General features: G+C 33.1%; 1 protein-coding gene across 2 annotated transcripts; it reads right to left on the reverse strand.

Moving 5' to 3' along the window:
• Positions 1–6,797: 6,797 nt before the first annotated feature.
• LOC109161168 (ubiquinone biosynthesis protein COQ4 homolog, mitochondrial) lies at positions 6,798–10,296 on the reverse strand. Of its 2 annotated transcripts, none has more exons than XM_019309523.1 (3): positions 10,102–10,296; positions 7,471–7,653; positions 6,798–7,356 (listed from the first exon to the last, which is right to left on the reverse strand). In XM_019309523.1, exons 2-3 carry the CDS (start codon positions 7,651–7,653, stop codon positions 6,850–6,852), a joined length of 690 nt encoding a protein of 229 aa, XP_019165068.1. In that variant the 5' UTR covers positions 10,102–10,296; the 3' UTR covers positions 6,798–6,849. The 2 variants fall into 2 exon arrangements, with proteins under 2 accessions (XP_019165068.1, XP_019165066.1); XM_019309521.1 differs by having other exon boundaries at positions 7,471–7,668.
• Between the last annotated feature and the right edge of the window lie 2,380 nt (positions 10,297–12,676).

The raw sequence follows: 12,676 nt of genomic DNA on the forward strand, positions 1-12,676 counted from the left end.
TGAAGATTTAAGGTTACTCCATACTCGAGATTGAACCCTTGACCTTTTGATTAAGGATTGATGAGTCTCTGATCTTTCACTCAACCACACCTCCTAGGTTTTTATCTCATATGATAAATTTAATTTTTTAAGTAGTAATTAAATTTTTTTATTGGGTAAACATCAATTTTGGTCCCACGATTATTAGCTTAGTAACAGTTTTGGTCTACAAGTTTAATGGCTGACAAATGTCTTCTTATTACTATCACTTTAATGTTAAGATTGATCACTTCAGTCATCCCTCCGACTCAAACATTCCATAATCTCAAAATTTTAAGGTTATTTTCATCCGTCTAAGTATGTTAGGCCCTTTGGTAATCTCACCAGTAGATTTTTTCCTCAGTTTCTTTGGTTTAGATGGACGGAAATAACTATTAAAATTTGAGATTCCATAATGTTTGAGTCGAAAGGATAGTTGGAGCAATCAAAATTGGTATTAAAATGATATTCACCGGATAACATTTGTCAATTATTAATTAAACTTATGGACCAAAACTGTCACTACACTAATAATTATGTGACTAAAATTAGTATTTATTCTTTTTTTTTTTTATCGTCATCGGCAAGACCAGTTTACCTAGAACAATAATAATGGTCAAATGGATGATGTTCGGGTGGAGAACAATGGCCGCTTTTGATCCTCTATTTGAAATGTCATCTCTTAATTTTGATAATTTATTCTTTTTAATAGCTTTTTCTTTAATACCTAAACGATTAGATAATTTTCCCCTAGCTAGTGTATAAACCAATTGTTAGATTGAATCAACCTTCTGTATTTTAATGGAGCGAATCGAGTTCTTGATGCAATCCAAGTCTTATATTATCTGCGGATTTTGATTACAAAAAAAGCTTTAGGATTTTTATTTTTATTTTTATTTGGGGAAAATGTTGCTTCATAGGCTATGGAGAAATGTAACATGAAGTTCGTTCATATCTAAGTATTATAGGAAAAATTCATGTCCGATCCGCTGAACCATTGAGTCATCGTAATTTACATCCGCTCAAATGATCTGTCGGACCGGAGTGTGAGGGCCTTTAGGGTTGGGAATTCAACCTTTTGGAAAAAGTATTATAGAAAAAATGATTTAGAAGTTTAAATTATCTTTGAAACAAACGATTAAGAGATGATAATTTGAATGAAGGATAAATAATGATAGAAAATCAAAAATTCAAAGGGCTATAAATGATCATCATCAATTTAATATGTGAGCCCTAAAAATGACAAATTCTTCCAAAATGCTGAACCCCAACCCTAAGGGCCCCCACACCTTGACCCGACAGAGCATTTGGGAGGATGTAAATCATGATGACTCAACTGAACATGAACCATAGAGGCTAGACCGGTGCCCACTGCGCACAAGGAACCCCCTTCACTTTGAGAGGTTGCTCCCACACTACCGCTGGTGAGACTCGATCCTTGGTATAACAAGAAAATGATATCATTATAATTAATTCAAAGTGAAATGATATCATTATAATTAATTTATTAAATTTAATATTGTATAGGCAAAGAAGTGAAGGAAAAGAATAAATTTGATACCAATGCTTCAACTTTCAAGTTTCACGTTTAAATACACTTCTCATGTATGCATGCATACCGCTTGGACTGCTTCTTTTTTTTTTTTTTTTTTTTTAAAAAAAAAACTTTACTTAAAATTGGAAATTGACACCTTCCTTTTTAATTTAATTACTAAGTAAAAGTTCATTAAAAAAAATTAAAATTTTGAACTATGAAGCTTATTTAATTTATTTATTTCTCATACATTCAACAATTAAATACTAAAGATTTAATAAAAAAATTATAATTAACATTATAAACTATAAAAAATTCTAATTAACATTATAAACTTTTTATATTAGAACTCGGCACACTAGAATATTATCATTTACCATCTCTATCATTTAGAGACTCTTTGTATCTTTATAAATACATATTTTTTCATTTACTTCAAATATAATGGATTGATCAATAATAAGATCATTTCTAGAACTATTGTTCTCATTTGGTATCAGTAGACAAAATGATCCATGGCTACAATATTTCCTCTTCTCACATCATATTCCTCAAACAATATATTCTGGAAGACTTAACTTGTTCCCTTATAGCTGCGCTTTGGATGAGTATTTCGTTGTAGTCGCGCTCCAGATGAGTATTTCGTCGTAGTCGCGCTCTGGATGAGTATTTCGTTGTAGCTGCGCTCTGGATGAGTGTTCCATCGTAGTCGCTCTCTGGATGAGTGTTCCGTTGTAGCTGCGTTCTGAATGAGTGTTCCGTTGTAGCTGTGCTCTAAATGAGTGTTTTGTTGTAGCTGCACTCTGAATGTGTTTTCCGTTGTAGCCTATTTTGCGGTCGAAATTTGGTCTCGTCTCTATCTGATGAAGTTTTGAGTGTTGCAGTGGGACATGCCATGTCTTTGGCCCTATGAAGACTATTGAAATCGCCTTTGGGTCTTCTTCTTGGGCACAACATCTTAGTATCTTGACAAAGCCAAGATTTTAATTGATCTCTACACTGATTACCACAAGATAATCTACTCATCGACCAAGTCGTATACATCTTCACCAAGCCACTGACCACATCAATGTTAAATTATCTAAGAGACAAATTCAATGTTCTCTCTAAATAAACTTAAATTTGTGAGGGTATATTATTCTAATCTCATTAGAATTCCTTCTCCCTCCCATATATTATGTTTGTTTTTAATTATTTTAATTATAAAACTACAACGGCATGTTTTATAGATGTTTTTGCACATTATTTAGACAAGTTTTACACTAAGGGGCCGTTTGGTTCACGGAATGTTAGATTACCTTAGGGAATGTAAGATTACCTTAGGGAATGTTAGATTGCTGGGAATGTTAGATTACTGGGAATGTTAGATTCCCGTGTTTGGTTAAAATTGAGGTATGTAATATTATCATGTTTGGTTTAGGGTTATCTTTATATATATATATATATATATATATATATATATATATATATATATATATATATATATATATATATATATATATATATATATCTAATATCCTTAACATATTTTCATATATTTTAATAAATTTAATCATTAAATTAAATAAATAAGATAACGGTATCATATTAATAATAATAATAAGCTAACATAAAATATATATCTTTAAATAATTAGAATTAAAATGACAAAATTCATAAATATGCAAGGTTATCTTACATTACCTAACAAAATGAAGGGAATCACATTCCCTTCAAAATCCTATGTGGAGGGAATGTTACATTCCCTGGGAATGTTATATCCCTCAGAGAAAATGAACCAAACATAGGAATGTAAGCTCGGGAATGTCACATTCCCTTGGTTATATAATATAACCTGAACCAAACGCCCCCTAAAGATTCAAGAACTACAATATATGGGTTTTTTTTATATATATGGGTTTCAAAAAAAAAAAAAGGAAAAAAAAAAGAAGAAGAAAAAAAAAAAAAAAAAAAACAGTAATTTAAATAGTCAACCAGAATTATCATCTGGATTTGGAACCATATTCAGATCGATAACTCCCAATTTCTTGATCGCCGTCTCTTTTTTCTCTACCGCCGCAACGCCGCCGTTAACCTCCGCCGAACACTCCCGTTCGAGTACTTCTGTCGTCATTTTCCGGCCGCTGCCGCTCTCGCCGTCGCCCTTACCGAAGTACTTGACCGCCGCGCGTATTCTCTTCAGTATCGCGAAGAACTCCTCCACTTCCTCGTCCGCCACCTCCGAAGGCGGCTGCGTCTGGACGTCTGCGGCGGCGGCGGAACCCTCCTTCATACGCGCCCTTTTCCGAGCAGCCGAACCGCCGCCGCTGCCGTCTGCCTTCCTCTTCTCTCCCTCCATAATTAATTAATTCTCGCAGAGATTTGAAAATTGTAAAGTTGAAATCCTTTGGGTTTTAGTGTTGAAGAGGAATTGCAAACAGGAATTGTGAGTAGAAGATAAAGTGAGAGACATGTAGAAATTTAGGGGATTTCTAATTAGTGTCAACACTCAACAGCAACCAAGAAAAATGCCATTTCAGGGACGCGACAATTGATAAATATATCGTTCTTGGCAATTGTTGGGTAGCATGAGAATAAGAAAAATTCACAGTCACTAGTACTATTGTGCAGAGTATTAATCATTATAAAACTTCTATAATATTTTGCAGTAAATTGATTTTGTTATTCTTACTCTAAAAGGTTTAATCCCTAGTCCCAAAAGCCTCCGCATCCTAGTTTGATAGGATATTTAGGAGGATGTAAATCACTGTAACTCAGTGGCTCAACGGACAGGGCCAAATGTTAATGCCCACAAGGGATCTGTCCACTTTGATAATTTTGTTATTCTTAACCTATAATCAGTGTTGAAAAAATCGCTAGGCGCCTAGCGCCTTGGCACCTAATTTTTTAAAGACTTGATGATTATAAACTATGTAATACTTTAAATATTAACCTAAAAACATCTAGAATTGTAAATTGTATAAAGATTTAAAGAACCAAACCACAATTTCATAAAGTCACAACTCACAAAGTATCAACTTAGTTCTAAACTTCCAAATCAATTCATAGAATCATAGAAAAAATAATCAAGTCCAAATTCCAAACGACGTCGTTTGAAACTATTTAGGATTATTTCGCTCAAAATGACTTCGTTTTGAACGAAATAACCATTTTTTTAAAAAAGGAAACAATAGCTAATCGGCCGACTAGGCAGTCTAGTCGGCTGACTGATGTCTAGGTGCGATCTTTGGGCTAAAAAAGATTAAGAAAGTATATAACAGATTTACCTTGTAAAGAATTATGATTGTTTCAAAAATAAATTAATAAATAGTAAATAGAGCATATGTAAAATGAGACTAAGAAACTAGTAAATTGATTATAAATTACTAATTTTAATGTATATATCTATCAAATACGTAGTATTAGAGATCACGTGTTCAATTCTTATCAATATATTTCTCTCTTTTTTCCCTGATTAATTCCCGTTTGCTCTAAGAGGCACGGGAGCTGATCAAAAAAGAATCGTCACTCATTTACAAATTGAACCCGAGTTATCTCGAAATTCTTCCCCACAAACAGAACTCATTTGCCACTTGACTACCCGTTGGGTTATCATCAATATACTCTAAATACATAATAGGAAGCATTCGGGGTAGTAGGATTAGAAGTTGCAAAATGTAGCATCCTTGCAAGATTGTTATAGTTGATGGTGTCATTGAATAAATAACTAAGAAAATCGATAGGTCGTTCACGTTAATAGTCAAACATAATACTTGTAATTACCAAATCAATAATCTAATCAACTTAGTTGACGTTGCAAACAAGATTTGTTACAATGTTGGTCTTTAATTAAGAGCATCCACACTAGTGGCTTTTATTTTTTTATTTTTTTTGTGGGGTTCATGATGAGGTGGATGATAGAGAAGGAGGTGAGAGAAGGCATTTTGATCTCTTGCAAGGTAAAAATTTTTGTGAACCGGGAGAGAGAGAAAAAATGGAGAAAGACAGCGGTTGTGCGCGTTTTACGCACAGCAAATACCCATCACTGTACGCGCCTGCTAGCGTGTTATACTTTTCTTTTCTTTTTTGGGCATCAGATGCATAAATTGTTTTGTTTTGTTTTTTGTTTGTTTGTTTTTTTTTTTTTTTCCCCCCTTTTTTCCTTCTCCTCTTTCATTCATCTCTCTCTTACTTGGATCATTAAAAACTAACCGTGAAAAAACTAAATTAGTGTGGATACGCAATATAATGAAAGGAAAACATATAGTATCATAGTAAGGTCTAGATATTTTCGTAGACATTTTAGTACTTTTGTTTGATGAACGACCAAAGCCATCACAAATCACAATGTCACAAAATTGAGAATATATTTTGCAACTTCTTGTAGCGTGTGGTTGTAGGAATGTTGGAATAGTGACGTGGGTGTGCTTACGTATATGGTTTGTATTCATGTTATGGATTGACTTGAAGTAAGAAGACTTGAAGTAAGAAACTAAGACCAAAGACGTTGCTCTCCTCCATCATAAAATATCACATACAGCCCTATAGCCTTTTTTAAATTTTAATTTTAATTATTATATATATTTTGAATGTATTAAGTTTCTCAACTTACGACAGATTAATACTAAACTCTTAGGGGATGTTTTTATAGTTGTTAGCTGATTGGTTTAGTAAGTCTGACTCGTTGATAACTAAGGTAGAAAAGTGTTCGGTAAATTAGTTGTTAGCTGATAGCTTATTACATGCAAAATGACTTTCTAAAAAATCTGGTCGAAAAAGTTAATTTGAGCAATTTTTTGAATTTTAGCATTTTGGAACAATAAATTGTTACAAAAAGTTAGTTAATCAAACATTCATATTGATTATTTAACCAAGTCAAACAGCTAATAATGATCAAATAAGTCAAAATTAGTTGATAAACTAACTATATTACCAAAAATTTGTAATACTTATGAAATTGACTTGTCCTTTTTGGTAACATAGCTAGAAAATGATAGCCCTGTTCTTCTTATTTTAATTATATATATACACACACACATTATATATATATATATATATATATATATATATATATATATATATATATATATACACGCACACTTTATGGATTGATTAATTACAAACATAATATAATAAACGCTCTGTAATATTTAAATATATATATATATATATATATATATATATATATATATATACTAGTTTTTTACGCGTATTGCACGATTGGGATAATGCCCAATGTTTGTTTTTTTTTTTTTTTTTAAATAAGTACTTTAAAGTATATTAAGGCAAGATTATATTGAACCCTCATTTTCAAGAATTCACATATAGTTTGGTCTAGGAGGGGGAGGGGCTGGAATAATCCCCAATCTCTGGCGAAAATCCTCCAAATCCTCGCTAAAGTGTTGCTCGTAATATACACACATCAAGTCACTGCATCTTAAACCCGCCTTCGTAGCCCACGGGAAGTAATGCTGATAGAACAGTCGCCTTTGTTTCTCGCTGAATCTTGCCGTACCCCCTACCACGGACATCATACACATCGGGAGCATCATTTGTTCAAACTCAATAACCTTAAGCGCTGTTTCTCCGATCAAGTTGGTAGGAAGACCGAAGAGGGTGTGCCAGAAGTCGTGAACCTCACGGGCACGCATGGCCACGTACGCTAACTCTTCGGTTTCCATAAACCGGACAGGCGGCCGATCATCGGGAGAGAAGTTCCGAGATCCCATAAACTTGGCGTACGCAGCTCCAAATGTGTTGTCGGGTAGATCCCACGCATGGCCCACTTTGGAAGAAATTACCCGAGGCCGCTCCAACAAGATTGCCTGAGAATGAATCTTAACATGTTAAGAGTATTGATAGAAAACGTTGTTTTCGCCCGAACAGACTTAGCTCAGTGGTTCAGTAGATTGCCAAAATTTAAAGGTCAAAAGCTTTACCCTGCCCTCGGGACTATTCTTCATCCTTTGCAGAACCCTTTCGAAAGCAGGTTTTCCAGTAGTCTCCCCCAAAGCCGCAATAAGGTCAGCTCTTCGAGGGTCCAACAATGCACCCACTGCTGAACCAAGTGCCACTGCAGCCTGCTGCCATCCCTTGAGTCGAACACCAGCACCACCAATCATTTCAACCCACTACAGCTAACCAAAGAAACAAACAGAAACGAAAAAGCATTATTAATTTTCTTATAAACCAAACAGCTTTATTTCTTTCTTCCCTTCAATTCAATGTCAAATATGGAAAAAAAAAAAAAAAAAAAAAAAAAAAAATTGTTTTTTTTTTTCACTTATAAAAATCAAAGTACACACTAACAAAAACGGCTTGGAAGAAAAATCAGCATCAATGAACAAGAAAAAACTAAAACAACAAAAATGAAGAGTAGAAAGTGATATTCACCAGAACATAAAGATATATAACTTCTGACTTCTAAGTAGTATCTTTTTACACAAAAAATACAAATATGAAGAAATTTCCTGTTTTGGGATGTGAGACATTTCAACTAGCAGTTTATATGCAAAAATATAATCAACTGGAAATAAAGAAAGAAATTACTGATTGAAGGACAAAAGGATAGTTGAAAGCTGAAAAGTTAACTACGAACTAAAAGTTAAACAATTGTAGTTAGAAGTGGTTGGTAAAATTAGTTGTTAAATAAATTGATACATGTAAAAAGACATGGACATTACTATATTAATGATATTTTAAATTTACAATTATAAAATATTTATATTTTGAAGCTCAAATGTATTTATACAATTTATATGTGCAAATTTAAATAGTGATACTATTTAAGGTCCTAAAATACAATTGTTCTACTGAGAAGTTCAAATTACATTCACACTCCCTTATTATTTCATACTTCTTAGTTCCGGCAGCCATACATCTATAACTTTTTATAAACCATAATTTAGAAAGGTAAAGTCATAATTTATACAAAGTACTCCCTATATAAGAAATAATGACCTTATCAAACTATCAGTAATACAAATGCAGATCATTCTATAGATCGCCACCCCAATCAATTGATTATTTAATCAAGAAATTTGAATCAATCAAAAACATTATGGGTGCAATCAAATGGCAAGAGTATATGTAAGGATCTGAGCTGTCGTACCATAATATAAGCAGTTCCTAGGACAAACCAACAAAAATGATTAGAAGTAAACCTCTATATCAAGCTGGAAAAAAAAAATTCAGAAAGAGAACTTTCTTCTGATTTCTCATTCTACATTGTGTTAGCATAGTTTTCGTCTTCTCTAGATGCTTTATTTTGCACAGTTCCATAAGCATTAATCTGTTAACCTGACCAAGGATCTCCAGTAGTTACAATGACATGAGGTTCATCTTTCACACACTGTAACTATAATGATGAACATAGTACTTCGTTTCATTCCTTATGCTGAATTAGAAATTAAGAAGTCAAATTAAGTGAAGACATTAGAACATATTATAATACTCTCTAATAAAACTTTTCCATATGCATATCATTATATCAATACACATTCAAAATTTCTTTAAAAATTCACCGATAATCAGAAGGAAAAAAAAAAAGAAAACTTCGTGTGCTGCGTCCAAATTTGCGAAGGTATTCCAGCGATCTCCTCTCACTGGTGATTCTATAGCGAAGGTGGTGGCAAGGACGGAGCCAGAATTTCCGATGAGTGGGGGCGAAGAAGCAAATGTAAAATGATATAAGCAGCATATCTTTGTTTGCTTTTATGAACAGAATAGCAACATAATAATACAGAGTATAATGAACACAAGTTCTTTCAAGAAAACAAGATTTCTTCAAGGACAGTTGGTTCATAAACACAAGTTCTTTCAAGAAAACAAGATTGACAAAATCACAAATATGTACTAGCATGTGTTTTAGTAAAAAAACATCAGTGTCTAGTTTAAAAACTAGTGTCTACCTCCATGCTTGGACTAACAGAATTCACTAAAGCACACTATTTACCCTAAACAATAGACCGAGAACAATTAGTCATTAGTCAAATACCCTCACTATTTTTATCTTTTTTTTTTTAAATAACAAGAATTCATCCTTACAGTCTGTTGGTCTAAGAAATTATCATCAAATATTTACAAAATCCATATCTACTTCATTGAGAATTTGACTTTTGCAACACTTTCCTCTATTTCATCACAAGTATCAAGAGCTCCAATGCTTCTCCAGAACAAAATATTTGGAAATTGAAATACTCATTAATCAAAAGTAGACATGTATATACTAATGTACTGCAATAATGCCTATAAGCCATCAGTTACAGTGTTAAACATATTTGTGGGTTTCTACTTAGTAATATTTACGTGTTGTTATCTTTGCCCATACATTTGGTGCATTTTTGGCTCAATAATCCAAACAATTCAATTTTGTGCCAATCTGGGATGGCTTAAGATTAATTAACCTCTTCAGCTGCATATGATTACTGCTGGATATTCAATTACAGAACGATCCAAGTAATTAGGGCAAAATTAGCAACAAAAAAAAATAATTAAAAAAATTAGGGCAAAAACATAATAAGATTTGCTGAAGAAGTTCAAAAGGGCAACGGAATCGAGGAACTACGCACCTAAGGCCTGAGAGTGAAGACGGAACCGGCGAGCGACTGTTCACGGTTGAAGACGGATCTGGGCAGCTGGCGACCACGGTTGAAACTTGAAGATGAAGCCGGCGAGGCGGTGGCGACTAGCGACGGTGTCTGGCGGGCGAGGGAGCGACTAGGCGCATAGGAGAAGACAGAGGCCGAAAGAGAAGTAGCGCGTGGGGTGGTTAAAAATTAGGAATAAAGCAAGTTTGGTCCTGAGTTATAATAGTAGTGACGTCAGTCTATGGTATTCATTTTTAATCCCTCAGTTATGAGAAGTATGAGCATTTGGTTCTCGATCGTTAAAATTGATAAAATATTTAAAATTTTAGAGATAAAGTAAGAAATATACATTTTATTCACTTTCTTATATTGAAATCACTTTTGCCACATTATTTTCAACTTTCTAGCATTCTATTTCAAGGTTTTTCAATTCCAAAAGCAATTCAATAATTTACGTATAACTTGTTAGTAACCTGAGTCTTGATCATTGTCTTCAAACATGTAACATACACCATCCTAAAGCAATTCAATATCCATCACCCCATATATTTTCTTAAAAACCAGAGTAATGAATGAGGAACGTAAGACTCAGTTATGAAAATTCTAAAAACTTTTGTAACTTTTAAAAATGATTATTGACTACAGAGCTAATTACCAAAATGGTCCCTTTACTATAGCGAAATCACCAATTTGGTCCTTGACTATTTTTGTTGACCAATTAAGTCCCTCAACTTTAAAAATCTTAACCAATTTAGTCCTCCGTTCGTTTGACCGTTAGTCAACCGATAACTTGGACCAAATTGGTAATTCGCTATAGTCAAGGGACCATTTTGGTAATTAACTTTAAGGGTCAGCAATTCGGTTCAGTTTTCTCGAACCGAACCATACCAAACTAGTTAGATTCGGTAATATACCGAACAATCGAACGGTAATAGATTCTTGTATACCGAACGGTTCAGTAAAAACTCGAACTTAACTGAATTGTTCGATAAAAATCGAACCGAACTGAATTGTTCGGTAAAAATCGAGTCGAACCGAATACCGTTTGAACTTTGGATTGCTATTTTGTTATATATTAGACTTTGGATATGGACTATGTAAACACCATAACACATAATATAGAACTTTTGATAACAAACCATAAAGAAATCAAATAAAACATTTATGAGAGATACCCGTGAGAATATGAGCTGAACGGCAGAGCAAACAACAAGGGACTTGGATTTACTTTTTATTTATTTATTTATTTATTATTATTATTATTATTATATTTTTTTATATAAAAAAAATCAAACGGTATTCGGTCCAGTTCAAATTTTTACCGAACAATTCGGATCAGTTCGGATCGATTTTTTATCGAACCGTTCGGTACACAAGAATCCAATACTGTTCGGTTGTTCGGTATATTACCGAACCAAACTAGTTCGATTCGATTCGAGAAAACTAAATCGAATTGCCACCCCTAAAGTTAATTACCAAAATGGTCCCTTAACTATAGCGAAATTACCAATTTGGTCCCAAGTTAACGGTTGACTAACGGAGGACCAAATTGGTTAAAATTTTAAAGTTGAGGGACTTAATTGGTTAAAAAAATAGTCAAGGACCAAATTGGTAATTTCTTTATAGTCAAGGGAACATTTTGGTAATTAACTCTTGACTAAACTATTGCATATGAAAAAATTTTACATACTAAAAATCTCAAGTTATTCCGTTGGTGAATTTTTCATAAAAACAACCTGACAAATTTGACATCTTTTTGTATCTCAAAGGTTATGGTTTGATTACCTATGTTGCTTAGTAAATAAAATTGAAAATTCATATGATAGTGTGTTTCACATGTCTGAAGACAATGATCAAAGTGTTTATTTGTTTGTGTTAAGTCTTAAGTTTGTTATACGAAAGCCAGATTCCTAACAAAACATACTGAAGTTATTGAAATGCTTTTAGAATTGAACAATCTTGAATGCTAAGAAGTGAAAAATAATGTTGTGAAAGTAATTTTGGTCTAAGAAGGAAAATAAAATGTACTTTTCCTACTTTGCCCCTCAAATTTTAATTTTTTTTGTCAGTTTTAACGATCGGGGATCAAATGCGCCACTTCGTTCATAACTGAGGGACTAAAAATGAATACAGTCATAACTCGGGGACTGAATAGGAACTTGTGTATAACTCAAGGGCTAAAGGTACAATTTTCCCATAAAATTATATATAAATTGCCCATAGTAGGTCTCATTTGTTTCAATAAAATTATTATACACCATCTAGTATAGTATTATAGGGCATCTATCTATAATCCCGAGAGTGTCAATCAATTTAAACTACATAAATATAATATAAATTGTATTTAGTTTATTGTAAATGTTAGTGGAGGTAACAAATGTGATCCACGCAGCCAAGAAGAAAATGATTAATTCATGACATTATTATTCCACTCGTCTTCCAACTATTTTAGTATTTTGATTATGTTGGTCATCGAAATATTTGAGTATTTTGGTTTTATTGTTGATGCTAATGAATACATCTTAGGTTGATTGGCTTACAAATAAGGTGTCAAAAC

The sequence above is a fragment of the Ipomoea nil genome, unplaced genomic scaffold, assembly GCF_001879475.1.
Source record: "Ipomoea nil cultivar Tokyo-kokei standard unplaced genomic scaffold, Asagao_1.1 scaffold2921, whole genome shotgun sequence".
NCBI lineage: Eukaryota > Viridiplantae > Streptophyta > Magnoliopsida > Solanales > Convolvulaceae > Ipomoea > Ipomoea nil.